At 39.6% G+C, this 19,241-nt stretch overlaps 1 protein-coding gene across 1 annotated transcript; it reads left to right on the top strand.

Annotated features, from left to right (window-relative positions):
• The first annotated feature begins 3,869 nt into the window (after positions 1-3,869).
• On the top strand, positions 3,870-8,849 carry PIFO (primary cilia formation). The gene is made up of 6 exons (XM_006919633.3): positions 3,870-4,010; positions 4,257-4,399; positions 5,000-5,098; positions 5,854-5,981; positions 7,421-7,538; positions 8,605-8,849. The coding sequence occupies exons 1-6, from the start codon at positions 3,992-3,994 to the stop codon at positions 8,671-8,673; spliced, it is 576 nt and encodes a 191-aa protein (XP_006919695.1). The 5' UTR covers positions 3,870-3,991; the 3' UTR covers positions 8,674-8,849.
• The last annotated feature ends 10,392 nt before the right edge of the window (positions 8,850-19,241 follow it).

Consider the following 19,241-nt stretch of genomic DNA (forward strand, 5'->3'; position numbering starts at 1 on the left):
AAAAAGTCTAGTATAACTCTCCTGCAGATTCTCTCCTACATTATTACCATACAACCCTACCAAATCTGAAAGTCAACGTTGATACACTACTATTAAATTCACAGACCCTATTCAGATTTGCCAACTGTACCGACAACATATCTTTCCTACCTCATCCAGGATCCTATCTAGAAATATGAGTTACATTAGATTGTCATGTTTCATCTACAGCCTTCAATCAGGAATAATTCCTCAGCTTTCTTCTGCCCCTCATACCCTTGATGGTTTGGTATACACACGATCACTTTCTTTTTGCTAGTCTTCATATGGAATATGTATTCCATCCTTTTACTATTATTACTTTAGCACTTAAAGATACCATTTCATTGTTGCCTGACTCCTATTGTTTCTTCTTAAAAGTCAGCCATCAGGCTTCTCATTGCTTCTTTTAAAGTAATGAGCCTATTTTATCTGGTTGATTTCAAGATTTTCTCCTTTTGATTTTCATCAGTTTTACTATGATATGACCAAGTGACATTTTCTTTGTATTTGTCTTACTTGAGATTGTAGCATTTGTTAATCTTTGGTTCAATGTTTTTCAACAGTTCTGAATATTCTCAGCCATTCTCTCTTCAGCTCTTTGTCTCTGCCACATTCTCTCTCTCCATTACTTGTAAAACTCCAAATACCTATATGTTAAACCTTTTCATTGTTTTCCTTTTCGTTTCACTTTTTTTCCTTTATTTTCCATCCTTTTGCCTCTCCAGTCTTCAATCTGGGTACATTCTTCTGATTCATTTTCTATTTCATGAATTCTTTTCTTCTGCTTTTATAATCTGCTGTTAAACCCATGAATTGAGTTCTTACTTACATTGATGGCACTTTCTGCAAATTTTGATTCCTTTTCTTTGTTTCTAAGATTCTCCATCTTGTCATTTAATTTCTGGGATGTAATTATCAGCTTTATTCTCTTTGCTGAACTGATTTATTATTACTTAATCCAAAAAAATATTTAACGAGACAAATTCTATTTAAAACATTATACCACAAATCAAATCTACCTATTCAATTAGACCACTGCAACAGAGCAGGTGGTTTCCTGGAATAATAATTATAATGGCCTCATAGTAGTCAAACGAAAAAGCAGATAACTGTCTCATAGCTATAACAGATAGTCTCCATACACATCAGGCGTCCTTTTGATGTTATAATGATGGTTAGAAATGTATGCGAAGGGAACTGCTGAATTCTTTGTGGAGGTCTTCATCAAAAGTGGCCACAATATAAAACTTTGTCTAAGTATTCTTCTATACTAAGCAGCTGTTCACCTGCATAGGTTTCTTTGTGCATGATCATCATTCAAATGGTGGATCTTGACAGTCCTCAAGGTTACCTGAAATTCTGCCTTAACTTCTCACTTTTACCATTAGACAGTTGATTATACAGGAGAGGGATGTGGCACATAGACATTCCATCTCTGACTCTACTATGTTTGGCATGGCCTTAAGGAAAAGTTGATAAATTTGCATCAATCAGGATGTAAACAGGCCCAGTTGTGTGTTATATTAGTAACTCGAACAGGAAGATTGATGAGAGAAAATTCTCTTTCATTGAGTACACTGGGATCTTTATTGACTTTGTTTTTAGGGCTTTTAACCTCAGAAGCCAAAAATTTGCTGTATAGCCACATATTTCCTTGTTTTCTTTTGCCTCCTCTATTCACCCTGTGGTAGAGTTCCTCCAAAATCTCAAGCTAGGTACAGTTATTTTAAAGTCCATGTTTGGTAACTCCAAATATCTAGATTTCCTTTGGGCTTATTTTTATTTATTTTTGGTTGTTTTATATTAAATGCGAAACATTTTGCATGAAAAAAATCATAAAAAATTTGTTGAGGTCCTGGATGATATTATAGTTATAGATGATGTACTTTTGTTTCTGGTATGCAATAAGGGTAGAAGCCAATCACCTTAATGCAATTAAGGATTGAGTTGATACGAAGCTGGACTTTAGGGCTATTTGTGAGCTGGTCTATTTCTTATTTACCCTTATTCCTAGTGTTTGTCTCTTTAGGGTCCCAACTAAAGCCCAGCGTGTTTTCCAGTCCTCTCTCCTCCATGCCCAGCCTAATTTTCCTTCCCCAGCTTTCAGACACTGTTCAAAGTTCTGCTCAAATTCTCTGCTTCTCAGCCAGCTTTTTAATTAGCAAATGTTCAAAGGGAAGAGCCACACCAACAGCTGGTTTCACTACTTTGGACTCCCCCTATGTCTGGGGTCTTGGCCCTGCATGTTCTTTCTTCCTTGCTGTATCTCTAATGTCTTCAAATATATATATTTTATTTAGTCTAGCTTTTTTTTATGTCTTCTCTGCTGGAGGATGAGTTGGAAGCAAACCAGACCACCAATGAGGGGACAGGTTGTCATATTTTCAAAGCACTTTGTAAAACATGTTTCACATCACTCACGATGTAAATACTAATTTCAAAAATACTGCGAGTACCTAAAAATATTAATTTTACCTAAAATATGAAAAGTGAAAGTGACCAATCAATGCCGAGATTATTTACATTTTATTTACCATCGGTATTACTGTACTTTGAGTAGACAGAATGCCTGGAATAAATTACACAGTAACTTTAAGACCATATCTTTTATTCCATTTAGGCTTTGCTTCCATACAACCTTCTCCTATATTACCGCACTTTCTGCATTATTCCTTGTAAAAAAAATGTTATTATAGATAATAATTTTTCAATGTTATTATATGTAAGTCAAGTACAGCCAATTATTTTTGTAGAGTCCAGCAGGGTATTTGAATGTTACATAGGACATGACCCAATTGACTGCATAACCAATACACTCCTGGGTGTCCAGTCTCTTTAGCCTATTGACCAGGAGCATCCCCCGCAATAACTTTTAACAGGGAAAATGCTTCTACAAGTATGTAAAATATCTTCTGGGACTTGGCATCACCCTTTTTGGAAACCTACATTAGATCTATGAAATCATCCTTGCAGACAGTGCCAGCCCAGGGTCATCCTCAGGGGTTAAAGGGTTGTATGGATCCGTCGCACCTGGGTGTTTCTGTTACCTCCCACACCTGAAGCCATCCTAAAGTCAAGCGAAAACAAGTTAGCGGTAATACCCAGGACGAAGGTAAAGGAGTCGACATACATACACCCTGACGTTTCCTTGTGGATTGGGATGGGAGCGCTCCTGAGCTGGCCCGATATGGTTTTCAGTAACCACCTTCCTGCATTGTCACCTACCAAGTACCAGGCACTGAAGTGCTTTAATCCTGCTATCTTAATCCTCTCAACGACCTTATTAAGAATGAATTATTATTCCCATTATAGAGATGAGGAAACTGAGACCTAGACGTTGAAGTGACTGCCCAAGATTTTAAAATTATTAAGCACTTTTGTGGTTCTACTGCACCCTTACTGCTCCACTCAAGGCTTCCTGCCCTTTTAAAGCCTCACGCCCTGCTTAGGGGAAGAAGGGAACCCGATGAGAAGGGCTGAGGAAAAGGAAAAATGGGTCTAACTGGGGCCCCGATTTGGTCCCCAATTCCCCTATCCTGGGCATTGTCTGGGAGCCCACTTCGCCACGCCATCACTCAAGCGGCTGCTCCCCTGATCCCAGCTGCAGGAATTTCCAGGCATTCTGAGCCCCAGCGTCCCTCTCTCCTCGGCGCATTCCCGGTGGCCCAGTCTCCAAAGCCCTTCGGTCCACCCCTTCACCCCAGCAGCCCCTACAGCTACGGGTCCAGCAAACCCCACTACCCTCGGCGCAGCTGCAGAGTCCACACTCCCCCGGACTTCCCGCCCGGGAGGCGCGGCTTCCCGCAGCAACCGTTGCTTCTCGGGCGCCCCCGCCGGCTGCGCAGGCGCGCTCGGAGCCACTGCCCTTGGGAAGCGCCGCGGCTGAGGCTTGCGGGGCTCGCCGGGCTTGCCTGTGTTCCCTTAGCAACGCAGTAGCAGTACACAAGTGCTAACCCGAGCAGCACGCGCGATGTGCTTCAACAAAGCGGGTGAGGAGGGCTGCAGTAGAGGGGTCAAGAGTAGAGAGCGAGGGGGAGACTGGGGAGGCTGGGAAAGACGGAATGAGGAGATGCAGTTTGCTCCCCTTCCTGGAGTCTGCTCTGGTTCTCAAGAGCTCGTTGGGCCCTGTTCTCTGCTCCGCCTCCCCACACCCCACTCACCACCAACGCCCTCACCTAGACCCTTCTAAGTGAGGGCTTCCCTCATGTGGAATTTCTCCTTTTCTTGATCTTCAGAGTCGCTGCTTCAATACTCCTTTGGAACATGTCAACAGAGGAAGCTCTTTCCTCACTTCCATCCCCCAAACTCTCTGGGAAACAAGTTTCTCCCTCTTAGGGGGGAACCTCACAGAGGGCCTGGATGTTACACAGCAGAAAATGTGAGTATTCACCTTCCCTTAGGTGGGTCTCAGTTCCCCACCGACCTAAAGACACCCGTTTCTTGGAAGAAGAGCTACAGAATTTGTGGAATCAGTGTCCCAACGTGAAAGGTGCCCTGCAACCAGCTGTCAGGGTCAATGTCGGAAATTAAAGGACCATTGCTCTCCCTTCCGACCCCCACCAAATGCAAGCCTTTGTTTCATATAGTCCCCGGTATAGTCCCCACTTTATTCCCACCTCCAAAGTCCTGTGAACCAACGCCAATTACCCTCCCATTAGTCCAAGCCTGGGCTGTGGATGTACTTGTAGGTCAGTTTATGAAATAACAAGATCAGCTCTCTGGGGCTCAGGGGACTGGATTCACTGGAAGGCATAGAAATGTCACTTTATCTATCTAGACACATTTGCAAAGTTACCTGTGTTATTTATGTAATTGTTTGGATGGCTCTGATTCAAAAGGGTCAATAGAGAGCAACTTTTGCATAGAAGAGTCAAATAAGAACATTCTAAGTTCAGTCTGTTTTGATGACTATAACTTTCTCTGTTTTTTCTTTTTTCTTTATCTTTTTTCTTTTCTTTTTTTTATATACTACCCAAAGAATGTGTATGAATTGGCATACAACCTCTCTAGGATACCGACCAGTAGAAAAGGATATGCTTTTGGAGCCAGAACATCCGTGAGGTTTAAGCCAATCAAGGTTAGAAATGGTTGACTGTGCTTAAATTTTAGTGTGATCCATGTTGTTGCATGCATTTGCATTGGGGAGCAAAGGGCAGAGAGTGGGAGGTTGCCTAGGCAATATGTGCCGAAATTCAAGAAAAATAGATGTCTAAGCTAAAGCTGTTATCTATCTGAAAATCTTGGGCATTAGCATTGCAAATGTGTGTACGTGAGTGTCCTGGGAGAGCGGAAAAACAATTCTAGGAAGAAATAGTGCCATGACAGAGCTTCAGTGCTGAGATATTAAAATACTGGAAGCTTTGTTTATCTGCATCAGATTATCTTGTCAGTTAAAAAACAAATTCTAACTTTTCCACTCTTTTGTGTAATTGAATTTCAAGTCTAAAAGTCTTCAGGATAGAATCCTAATCTTTTGGACATTTTCCTGACAATTAAGCTCAAGAAGAGGGATACTGACCCTTAAAAAAAAAAAAAAAAAAATCTCTTGAGTGAGATGGTGGAGGTAGTAGCTGCAACAAGTTAACCTCGGTTTCCCACCCAGCCTAGGCTGATTTTTACAACCTAAGCTTGTATCTTTAGGTACCTGAACCACATCTTTACCTTGGTTTTCTACCTACCATAGGCCTATTTCTATTGCTGGAGGTGGTTAAATTGTAGCTGATATATAAACAGGGAGAGGATGATTCTGTGGGTTTTTTTTTTTTCCTACTTAGAAGGCTTTATATGTATATATATCACCCTCTAACATATTGATCTTTTTCTCGGAAACAGGATATGACACCTAACCCCAGCACGTACCAGACAGTAAATCCGGAGCAAAAACACAAACAAAATTTTGCTCCATTTAATACCTTGTTGCCTCGATTTAGGACATACTCAAAGGACACGTATTTTCCTGGGTATGTTTCCTCTTTTCTGGTACATTTCAGTAAAGAGTGACAGGAAAGGAAGTACAAAGAAGGGGTTATACCCCAACCATGCCAGCTCAATAACCACTCATCTTAAAGATTCAACCTCTTGCCTTCCAGATCTCTGGCATCATAGAATTGTAAATCATAGCGATTCACTTAATAAATATTTATAAATGTAGCAGGCAGTTTTGTAGCTTTCGAGATTTTACGTTAAACATATCGCACAAAGCTCCTGATTTCTTGGAGCTTACATTGTGGAGCCTAAACAGATGAGAAGCAAATAAACCAGAAAATATCAATAGTAATAAGGAGAGGCCATGTAATTTATCAGTCCAACCATGACACGTCTGAGAGTGAAAAGGAGCCTTATTAATAATTATACCAAGAAGATAGCCATAAGCTAGGACTGTCATGGGCAAACCGGGAAATATGGTGACCTAGTGATGTGTTGTGAAAAAAAATAAAACAGGATGATATGATATGGAATGATAGACCGGAGGCTACTTTATCAAAGATCGTCAAGCAAGGCCTTTCAGGGGAAATGACATTTGATCTGAAATCAGAATAAAACTAAACCAGCCTTGAGAAGATCTGGTCTCAGAGCTTCCCAGGCAGAAGGAACAGCAAATGCAAAAGCCATAAATGAATTTAGTTTGAGAGAAAAAGAAAGAAGGTTTGTATGGCTACAGTGTAGTAAGCAAAGAGGAGGAGGGACGGGGCTGGACTCCATAGTCTGTAGATCAAGGGGCATAGTGTAAGTGCTTGAGAAAGCCATTCAGAATGGATGGAATTATAGGGCAAAGGGTCAAGATTTTTCTTTTACTGATGAGAAATCCAAGGATCAGAGAGTAAATGTCACTTTCTTAAGGTTGCAGTAAGGAAGTGGAAGTGTCGAATCTTGGACCCCACGTCTGCTCTAAGCGTTATTTCCACCACAGCACAGACTACACCAAAACACAAAGTGTCATGAATAAGAGCAATTGTAAAATAATCTCATTGTCAAGAAAATTGAACTGGTTCTGCTTGGTGCCCCTAGACTGCTGATAGATTAAATTATCACTGCACTGTTATCCCCAACTTTGGATCATGGGCAGTACTAATTCATCACTAAGGTAGATCCCTCTTATTGTCCACCACTTCTGGGATCTTCTGGTCTCTCAGCTAAGGATACCGAGTAGCAGAAATATCTTTGAAGCTAGAGTCAATTTTTACCCAAGGGGGATGTCGAGACTAGATATCTTTCACACTAACACTTAATTAGAAATACATTAAGCAAAGGAACCCCATGCATGTCTGACATAAAAAAGCGGATCAGACTGTTGCCTTTTCCCAAAGAGTTAGGCCTCAGGGACAGCAGTGGTACTGATGGAGTTCGTCTATGGTCAGTAACTCATTAGACGTGATGTTATTGGTATTTTTATTTCTAGCCCTGGCACATACAACCCAGAAATAAAGCCACCCCCCAGAATCACCTGGCCAATGAAATTTGGATCTCCAGACTGGGCTCAGGTTCCATGTCTACAGAAGAGAACCCTAAAAGCTGAGGTAATGACATCGGGCTTCTGTAGAGCACACACTCTAGTCCTCCCGTGTGTGTCGCGGGTTCTTAACCAGGGTCTGGAAATGAGCTGCAGAAAGTCTTCATTCCCTGAAATTATATGCACAGTTTTCTGTGTATGTACACGTGGGGGTCTTTTTGGAAAGTTACACAATTTTATTCGATTTTTAAAGATGCGCATGACTGAACAAAAGTCACATTTTCTATTTAATCCTCAAATAATTTTCTGTGGTAGATACAGGAGAATTATCCTTATATGATAGAAGAGGAAATCAAGACTCAGATGGATTAAGTGACTTGCGCAAGTTGCACAGCTTGAATCTAGATCTTGTGACTCCTAAGCCAGTGCTCTTTCCATCATATTACTTGAGTATTACATCATCAGGAGGCTGTAGAACATTCTGGTAAGAGCATGGATTCTGAGACAGACTGCCTGGGTTCAAATATTAGCTCTAGTATTTACTTGCTGTGTGATCTTGGGCAAGTCCCCTAATTTTTCTAAGCCTCAGTTTGCTTATCTGTAAACGGTATAATAATGGAATCAATCTGATAAGTTTGTAAAAATTGAGATAGTATAGAAAAGCACTTAATACTGTATCTATAATATAATAAACGCTCAATGTATATTAGCTATCATAATTTACCCAAGCTGGATGTCAAAAAAAAAAAAGTGACTTTTCTTTTCCTAGTGGACTTCAGATAATTCTACAAATATTTATTAAATGCCTAATGTGTTAATAGCATCGTGCTAGGGCTTATGGGTAACATGCAAGAATTAAACATATAATCTTCGTTTTCGAGGCGTTTACCAGCCGTACTTAGAGATTTACTGAATAAAAAACAATTCTTACCATGCTAGACAGCAGAGTAAGATGACAGAGATTCTACATACACATAAAAATTGAGAGAATCGCTAAGGCGAGGTGACTGCGGGGTAGGGTTTCGTTAGGCTACAACAGCTATAGTGAGCAGTTCTATTTTGCACAGCAAGGAAGACCAGAGACAGAGGGTTCTCGTCAGAATATTGACCAAGACACCTTTCTTTCATTGCAGCTGTCCACCGACAAAGACTTCAGAAAGCATCGGAACCGTGTGGCCTATCTAAGCCTGTTTTACAATTGAGCAGCTGGGACGATCTCCACGTGCTCCTCCTGTGCACAGAATCTCCAGGAGGGAGGACAGAGCTGCTCTTCTCCCTCTGCACTGCTGCGGCCCTCTTGTCTTCCAGCGCGGGGCCCAGAGAGAGGCAAGGAGCTCATAACTACCATGTGAGAGAATAAAGACCAGTTCAGAATGTTCTCTCTCCCCGTGCTGGTTTGTTGTATACATACGTACGTGGATGGGGTTCCTGTGGCATGTTCAGTGCGGTGGCAAATACTGCAAATCACTTATTTATCGGTCTGAATTTTCAGCACAGGATTTAAGTAAACACAATCAGTTCAAGTTGGAAGGGAAATTAAATTATTTACATCCCCAGGCTAGACTAGTGAAATATTTTTCCAACTTTGGAGCTGTGGGGAAAATGGTGTCATACACTTCAAAACCCAAAAAGGATATTCAGATTAATTTTTTTTTTTTAAGTGAAAAGTGTTCTACAGCTATCAACTTGCCTTTTCCCAGGCTGCTTGTGCTCAGAGCTATGAGAAGCCAGGGTTATGGAATTCAAGAGTAGAAGGGTAGTAGGATGACTTAGAGAATCAAAGAATTTTCCCCAGTGCATTTTCGGTCTGAATTAGCCATGTCAATTACCTCCTAGTAAGCCCAGAAGCCAGCCTCATGCATGTAAGGACCAGATGACCCTGCTCCAGAGACCAGGGCACAGACTGAGGTGTCAGAAGTGCCAAGGCAGCTGGAAAGTCCTCCCATAGGAGGGGAGCCCCATGATAAGCATCTCCACAGGGACCCCATTGTCTCTCTAGTACTTCATGGCATATTCCTGAAGAAAGCAATAGGGACATTTTTTCCTCACCAGTATTTGTCCCATTTGATTAACAAAGACTAGCTAATTGTGCCCCCAAAGAGAAAGCCTCTTTCCCAACAACAATGCTCTCCCCAATCTTCTCTTTCCTTATGACTTAAGGCTTTTCTTTCTTACACAATTAAAATAATGCATGTCACCTTGATCCTTAGATACTACATGCAGGGGACTGTCGTGTCCTGTACATGTGACTACCATAGAAGTCATAGGTCATCACATCAATGAAATCAAGGAGTCTGAAACAGAAATTTTGAGTCATCAGGATCCTGGGGCCATTTTCTTATATATAATCTAAGAGCAAAGAATTGTAGCAGTAGGAAACCCATGATGTTAAGTAGATATCCATATGGCCCCTCCAATGTGGTGTTAAGTAGATATCCATATGGCCCCGATGTTAAGTAAGCAAGGAATTGTAGCAGTAGGAAACCCATGATATTAAGTAGATATCCATATGGCCCCTCCAATGTGGCTTCCAGGTTATCTTCTGTGACCCTCTTACCATATGGCCCCTACAATGTGGCTTCCAGGTTATCTTCTGTGACCCTCTTAGGGCTAGACAGGAAATCTCCTTTACAACCTTGAAAGAAATGGCAAACCCAAAGCAGGTTAGGAAATGTAGGTTCCACGAACTTATGACTCAGAGACACATGTCTCTAGGGCCATGGGAATCACAGGCGAGTAGCTCTCTTGTTGCTTGGCTTTCTTGTTTTACAGCTTTTTTTTCAAAAGAAACTGCTAATGAGGATTGCTATTATAAGGATTTGCCATGGTCTTGAATCTTGTTCCTCTTTTCCCCAAAGCTACCACGGTGACCATTGTAAGGGGCCACCACCTTTCCCTAGAGCCACTAAGTCCCCAAACTTCTTTGGCAATTAAAGATACCAATTTTCTCAACATTATGTTTACATAACTACTCGGGATGCTCTCCTTTACAAAGTTCAGGCATCTCTGCTCTGGGATCAAAATACCCCAAGAGATCCAGTGCACTCACTTCACATCCTGCACTAGTGATCCCTTAGCAGATACACCTGCTGTGATCTCAACAGTCCAGGTTATCCTGTTTTCTTTAGCCTCCACTCCAAAAGCTTCTAACATTTCCTGGAGAGAGAAAAGATGGTGGATTTTAGTGGCAGTCTTTATTATCTGTTTCTGCTACTAAGAACCTCTTGGGCAGGTTTCTAGCTCATAGCAATTCCTCCTTTTCTGGAAATAGCCCCTGAAATATAGGGATATGACCTGGTAAGGTATAAATTGGAACAAAGAGATGCAGGAACTAAGAGTCCTTAAATCCAAGTCACATTTAATGACATTCTAGAGAAAAAGCCCTGGAACTCCTGCAGAGGGTCTAGGACCTGTGTTATCTACTGTGACTTTACCTTCCCTTTAAAGCTCTAGCTGGGCATTTTTGTATGGCCATGCTAAGCTCTTTCCTGCCTCCAGGCTTTTGCAATACTGTTAATGAGTCCCTTAGAAAATCCTTCCTGCTCTCCTTTGTATGCCTGCTTCCTTTCGATTCTTCATATCTTAGCTCAAATGTCATTTCCTCTGAGAAGACTTCCCTGACTGTCCTATTTGTTGCTATAATGAGCAGTTCTATTTTGCATAGCCAGGAAAACCAGAGACAGAGTTCATTGCTCTTATCACCATCTGCAATTATTTGATGCCTTTCCTCCCTCCCTCCCTCTTTCCTTCCTTCTCTTAACCGCCATCAGCAATTATTTGATGCCTTTCTTCCCTCCCTCCCTCCCTCCCTCTTTCCTTCCTTCTCTTAACCTCCTCTGTGTTGTAAGCCCCACAAGAGCAGGGATCATGTTTGTCTTGTTCGTTGCTTTATCTCCAGTGTGAGGCACAGGTCTGGATTACAGTAGGTGCTTGATAAATACTAAATAAATTATATAATGAATAGTTCTACCTTCTCAATTCAAGAATTTCTCCCTTGGATTCCTTCAGATACCTGTATCTTTCCTGTAAAACTCTCTTTGGGCTGAAGCCAGCCAGAGAGTCTGTTTTTGTTGCCTCAATCCCAAACACATGAACCGGTCGATGCACTGTTTGAGAGCTGTCCCCAGGAAAAGCAGCTCTCACAGAACATCTGCGAAGACACCAGCTTCTCCACAAGAAGAGCCAGAGCCAGTGCTCCATTCCCACATTAATCGACATAGTAAATTGTTTGCCCTTAGGTGGGCTCCCCTGGGACCCTGGATTTTCCACATGCTGGTCAATGCCATCAAATCCATGTTGACGAAGGAAGTCAATGACAAAACAGATAAAGATTTGGCGGTTGGCAGCTATGGAGACCATGGTGGTGAATAGGCAGGGAGTTTATCTGTATTAATATCAGCAGATCTCAGGAATCCTCCCCGTACCACCTCCTATATCAATTTTCAGTATAGATTTCATAATAACCCCTTTTGAATTTTTACAGTTATGATAAACTCAAAAATGTCAATGTTGATCAATGGATAAGTGTTTTTAATTTAAACTTTTTTCTTCAGTATACCCAATGAATAGTATTTTTCTATTTATTTATAAGATCAAAGGTATATGGACATTTTCTTTACTAGTGGGATCTTTCAGAAGCAGTGGTTCAGATACTATATTTCTTCAGTTCTAAGATGTGCATTTTTTATATTTACTGTTTCCAAAATTAAGATGCGATTTCCAATCTGTGAATACATTTAATAAAGCACTTCTGATCCTCAAAGAATGTGTTATCAAATATATTCTGTGTCCTATATTCAAAGGTGTCTTAATATCTAGAAAATTGAGCTCTTCTGCCGCAGTCAGAAATTTTATAGCCTAAATAAACACATGTTTTAACACCCTACGTGTCTTCCTGATTATAGCAAGCCTGTGATGAACTCTTTGTAAACAGGATCACAACCTCCCTAATTTATCTTTTTTTTTTTAGTTCAGATATTTAATACCTGGTAAGATTTTTTGTTTGTTTGTGTGTTTGTTTGTTTAATAGCAGTAAACTGACTGGCACAAATTGGGTAACTTCAAAAGGGGACAGGGAAAGAAAGATATTATTTGGAGTTTTGGGGGATTAACCTGTCAAGATTTTCTAATTTAAGTAATTTGTGGGCAAGATAAGAAAAAGCTACATTGGAGTGGACACTTCAGGCAGAAGAAATATTGGTCAAATAACATGGATGAGAATTAGCTTGTTACCTAATCGGTAATTGCCGGAAAGTTGACTTAGCTATTGGGTGAGAATGAAAACACACATTGCAACTTGGTTTAACATTGCACTTTAAGCATAGTTCCCCCTGGGGAACTGGGGAGGGGAAGAAGAGAGAGGAGCAAGTTACTTGTTATGTCAGATACTTTCGTGCTATCTCTTTTTTAATGTAATTATTGGAGTATATTACTTTCGTAATTTGAAAAGCAATTTACGACCGCCTTGGGCAACTTTTTACATACAAGTCAAGTCTAACCTTACCACCTTTTTTTCCCAACTCAGAGTCTAAATGCCTGTGAGGTCACCAAACCTTTTTCACTGATTCCCAGAAGAAAAGCCTATGACCCAGCCCAGGCCTCTCACATTCTCATTGCACCACACGCTTCTGCATCACCAAGTCCTTTCTCTCCCACTTGTCGTTCTCTATGTTCTTTTGAGTGTTTGGCCACTCAGTACTGTTGCTGTTTCTGCATGTCTGCTGCAGCCAGCCCTTCCATCCTGCAGACATCAGTGTCCTCATCGGATCTCACTAATGGCATGCCTTCAGTGGAGGGATAACCCTTCTTCTCTCTAGTGGATTGGCTCTATGGCTGGGTCCACCTCCGTGCAAGCCCCCTGGAGAGTCTCATAGAACACAGAACACACAGAACATTCTCTGGGACTGAAGCAGGAGACAAGAGAGGTCAGCACATAGCAGCTGCCAGTCAAGAGTCCTGAGGAAGAGAGGAGGGGAAGGGAACCCCTCAAAAGCCAGACAAAGATTTACAGAATATGTTAAGTTTAGTCTGGCTGCGACTCCGAGGGTCCCACAGGTTTAAAACCCACCCTGAAACAAGATAGACTTTCCAGCCTTCGGGTATTGCTGCCTGATTCACACTTCGATTTTGGCAATTTCATAACCTGCATCGGTGGTTCCTTGGCCCTCAGATAGGGCTGCTGAGATTAGCAGACAGGGATTAACCTGTGGCTTGAGCCTCAGCTTGAGAAACTGTTAACATTTCCTGTTGCAAGAGATAGGACAGTATTAGTGATTATGGGTAGTGATAATTACAGGAAAAATACAGTGCTCATAAATGACCCAAATTTTAATAAAAAATGCAGCAATATTTGGTGGGAAAAAATCTCCTTGCGTATACTGGAATGTATGTCTGTACTAGGGGTATGTGTATTAAGTTTGAGTGAGCTAAGTCTCGAGATCGAATTGTAATCTTGTCTCCTCCCTCCTCACCAAAGCAGTGTCTTATGGGGAAAGAAGTTACAGAGGTATCTACCACTTTCTATTGGAATTACTTATCCTCTATGGTTTGATAGAAAAGTACATATTCCAGTTGGGTGTTATGACTATTAAATGGAGTCCCATAGTTCCTAGAAATAATGTCTGGCATATCGTAGATTTTCAACAGTTATTGATTCTTTTACCGTCTTTTCCCCTTTCCTTTAAACATGAAAGTCAGTCAGGGATGAGGGACCCTCTCAGATGCTGGGCTATATGAATGCACCTGCAGGTTCATTTCTAAGAGAATGGTAAAGGGTTGCTTGTCCTCAAATGGGCTGCCCTGGGACCCTGGTTACTCAAACTCGAGGTCAATGCCATTAAACCCATACAGCCGGAGATACTCAACTACCAAGTCAATGAAAATCTTACAAGTGCCAGCTGTGGTGAACTTGGAGAAGGCATGACCCTTAGTGGCAGTCAGATGCCATCACCTTTGTCCCCTTCCTTCTTTTATATAGACTTGGTTTAGCCTAAGATCCAATAAATATTATAGGAACTATCACCAATCCATGTAACCTGGTTCTTAGAAATCCAATTGCAACTCCAGCATCCGCTCCTGGTGTCGGGTGGCATAATAATACTTCCACAGAGCCTACAGAGCAGTCGGTAAAGCTGGACCAGCCTTTCGGTGCGTGCAGATGAACAATCCCTTAGTTATTTTAGGATCTTCTTGCAATCAGTTACCAGTCATATTCTATGCCCTCTCATCAACTCCCAAATCCTACACGAAGGGCATCATAACACAGTGATAAAAAAGAAAAATGACATCTCTGCTCACAAAATATTTGTTATAACTCTCCTCTCCCTCTTTCTCTTTTCCTGCCTTTTCTCCCCCTGCCCCGCATGTCCCCTTTATTATTTGTCTGTGTGTGTGACAGAACACTTAACTTAATTAAGCTCTAGACTTTAAGGAAACTTTAAGTATGTAATACAGTATTGCTAGCTATAGCCACTATGTCGGATAGTAGATCTCAAGAACTTATTTATCTTGCGTAACCGAAACTTTGCACATTTTGACCATCACCTTCAATTTTTTGCCCTTCCTCCAGCTCCTGGCAGCCAGTATTCCATGCTTCTATGAGTTCGACGGTTTTCTTTTTCAAAATTATTTTATATTAGTTTTAGGTCTACAGTACAATGGTTACACATTTATATAATTTATAATGTAATCCCCCCGATTACTCTAGCACCCATCTGGCAATTAAGTAATAATGACTGTATTTCCTATGATGTACTCTACATTCCCATGATGGTTTTGTAGCTACTAGTTTGTACTTCTTCATCCGTGACTTTTTCACCCAGCCCCCAAAACCCTCTGGCAATCATCAGTTTGTTCTCTGTATCTGTGAGTCTGTTTTTCCTTAGTTTATCAGTTTCTTCTGTTCCTTAAATTTCACATATAAGAGAAATCGTATGGTATTTATCTTTCTCTGTCTGACTTATTTCACTCAGCATAATAATCTCTAGGTCCATCCATGTTGTTGCGAATGGTAAGATTTCATATTTTATGGCTGAGTAATATTCCACTGTATATATGAATTGTGACTTCTTTATCCAATCATCTATTGATGGACACCCAGGTTGCTTCCATATCTTGTGCAATTCCTGGGTCAAAAGATAGTTCTATCGTTAATTTTTTGAGGAACCTCCAAACTGTTTTCCACAGTGGCTGTACCAATTTGCAAACTCACCAACAGTGTACAAGGGTTCCCTTTTCTCTACATCCCTGCCAGCATTTGTTGTTCTTTGATTTATTGATGATCGCCATTCTGACAGGTGTCAGCTGATATCTCATTGTGGTTTGAATATGCATTTCTCTGATGATTAGTGACCTTGAGCATCTTTTCATATGTCTATTAGCCATCTGTACATCCTCTTTGGTGAAATATCTATTCAGGTCTTCTTCCCATTTTTTAATTGGATTGTTTGTTTTTTGTTGCATGGGTTCTTTATAAATTTTGGATATTAACTCCTTGTCAGATGTATCATAGGCAAATATCTTCTCTCATCAATAGGTTGTCTTTTCATTTTTTTGATGGTTTCACTTGTTGTACAAAAGCTTTTTAGTTTTATGTAGTCCCATTTGTTTGTTTTTTCTTTTGTTTCCCTTGTCCTAGGAGATATATCCAAAAAAAATAATTACTAATAGCAATATCAGAGAGTTTACTGCTTATATTTTCTTCTAGAAGTTGTATGGCTTTGAGCCTTACATTTAAAGTTTTTAATCCATTTTGAGTTTATTCTTGTATATGGTGTAAGAAAGTGGTCCAGTTTCATTCTTTTTCACGTGTATCTGTTCAGTTTTCCCAACACCATTTGTTGAAGAGACTGCTTTACATCAGTGTATGTTCTTGCCTCCTTTGTCATAGATTAAATGACCATATAAGCATGGATTTTTTTCTGGGCTTTCTATTTTGTTTCATTGATTTATGTCTGTTTTTATGCCAGTAACATGTTATTTGGATTACTATAGCCTTGTAGTATAGTTTAATATCAGGTAGTTTGATACCTCCAACTTTGTTCTTCTTTGAGAGATTGCTGTGGCTATTCAGGATCTTTTATGGTTCTATATAAGTTTTTGGATTATTTGTTCTAGTTCTCTGAAAAAATGTCATTGGTATTTTGATAGAGATTGCATTTAATTTGTAGATGGCTTTAGGTAGTATGGCCATTTTAACGATGTTCATTCTTCCTACCTATGAGCACGGTATATGCTTCCATTTGTTTGTATCTTCTTCAATTTCTTTTTTCAGTGACATAATTTTCCAAGAACAGGTCTTTTACATCCTTAATTAATTTGATTCCCAGGTATTTTATTGTTTTTGATGCAATTGTAAGTGAAATTTTTTTCTTAATTTCTCTGATAGATCATTAGTGTATAAAAATGCGACTGACATCTGAATATTAATTTTGTATCCTGAATATTAATTTTGTATCCAGATACTTTACTGAATTTATTGATCAGTTTTAAGTTTTTTGGTGGAATCTTTAGGGTTCTCTGTGTATAGCATCTTGTCATCTGCAAATAATGACAGTTTTCCTTCTTTCTTTCCAATTTGGATGCCTTTATTTCTCTTTATATCTTATTGCTGTAGCTAGAACTTCTAATACTATGCTGAATAGAAATGATGAAAGTGGGCATCCTTGTCGTGTTCCTGATCTTAAGGAAAATGCTTATAGCTTTTCCCCATTGAATATGATGTTAGCTGTGAGTTTGTCATATATAGCCTTTATTATGTTGAGGTATGCTCCCTCTATTCCCACTTTACTGAGAGTTTTTATCATAAATGAATGCTGGATTTTGCTGAACGCTTTTTCTGTATCTATCAATATGAGCATATGATATTTATCTTTCAATTTGTTAATGTGATATATCTTATTAATTGATTTGTGGCTATTAAATCAAACTTGTATCCCAGGAATAAATCCAACTTGATCATGGTATATGATGTATTGCTGAATTTAGTTTGGTAATATTTTGTTGAGGATTTTGCACCAATGTTCATCAGGAATATAGTTTTCTTTTCTTGTAATGTCTTTGTCTGGTTTTCAAATCAGGGTAACGGTGGCCTTGTAAAAAGAGTTAGGAGGCCTTCCCTCTTCTTGAAATTTTGGAATCATTTGAGAATAGGTGTCAATTCTTCTTTGAATGTTCGGTAAAATTCATCTATGAAGCCATCTGGTCCAGGACTTTTGTTTTTTGGAATTTTTATGATTACTGATTCTATTTCATTGATGGCGATCGGTTGGTTCAGATTTTCTGTTTCTTCTTCACCCAGTCTTGGGAGATTGTATGTTTTTAGAAATGTATCATTTTCTTCCAGATCGTCCAATTTGTTGGCATATAATTGCTAGTAGTATTTTCTTCTAATCCTTTATATTTCTGTAGAGTCTGTAATTACTTCTCTTTCATTTCTGATTTTATTTATTTGGATCCTCTCTCTCTCTTTTTCTTTTTTTTTTTTTTGATGAGTTAAACGTTTATCAATTTTGTTTATCCTATCAAAACCAGCTCTTGGTTTCATTGATCTTTCATTTTGTTTTTCTAAACTCTATTTCATTTATTTCCACTCTGATCTTTATTATTTCCTTCCTTCTATTCACTTTGGGTTTTGTTTGCTGTTCTTTTTCTAGTTTTTTTAAGCGTAAGGTTAGATCGTTTATCTGAGATTTTTCTTATTTCTTGAGGTAGACTTGTACTGTTATAAATTTCTCTTTTATTATTGCTTTCACTGTGTCCCATAGATTTTGAGTCGTTTTCATTTGTCTCTAGGTATCTTTTGATTTCTTCTCCCATTTCGTTGTTAACCCATTCATTGTTTAGTAGCATGTCATTAGGCTCCATGTGTTTGTGTATTTTCCAGTTTTTTTTCTTGTAGTTGATTTCTAGTTCCATACCATTGTAGTCAGAGAAGACACTTGATATAATTTCAATCTTCTTAAATTTATTGAGACTTGTGGCCTAACATGGGGTTTATCCTGGAAAATGTTCCGTGTGCACTTGAGAAGAATGTATATACTGCCGCTTTGGGATTAAATGCTCTGAAAATATCAACTAAATCCAACTAGTTTAGTGTGTCATTTAAGGCCGCTGTTTCTTTGCTGATTTTCTGTCTAGAAGATCTGTCCATTGGTGTCAAGGGGTGTTAAAGTCTCCTACTATGAGTGTATTACTGTCAATCTCTCCCTTTAAGTCAGTTAATAATTGCTTTATATATGTAGGCACTCCTATGTTGGGTCCATATATATTTACTAGGGTTATGTCCTCTTGTTGTATTGATCCCTTTATCATTATGTAATGCTCTTCTTTGTCTCTTATTATAGCCTTTGTTTTAAAGTATATTTTGTCTGATATAAGTATTGCTACCCCAGCTTTTTTTCATTTCCATTTGCATGCAATATCATTTTCTATCTCTTTACTTTCCATCTGTGTGTGTCATTTGATCTGAAGTGGGTCTCTTGTAGACAGCATATGTATGAGTCTTGTTTTCTTATCCATTCAGCTACCCTATATCTTTTGATTGGAGCATTTAATCCATTTATATTTAAAGTGATTATTGATAGGTGCATAGTTATTGCCATTTTATTATTCGTTTTTATGCGCCCTCCCCTCAACACCCCTATTTCTTTTTACAGAAGTCCTGTTAACATTTCTTGCAATTTCCGGCTTAGCGATGATGGATTCCTTTAGCTTTTTCCTGTCTGGGAAACTCTTTATCTCACCTTCAGTTTTAATTGATAGTCTTGCTGGG

The sequence above is a fragment of the Pteropus alecto genome, unplaced genomic scaffold (assembly GCF_000325575.1).
Source record: "Pteropus alecto unplaced genomic scaffold, ASM32557v1 scaffold106, whole genome shotgun sequence".
NCBI classification, from domain to species: Eukaryota; Metazoa; Chordata; class Mammalia; order Chiroptera; family Pteropodidae; genus Pteropus; species Pteropus alecto.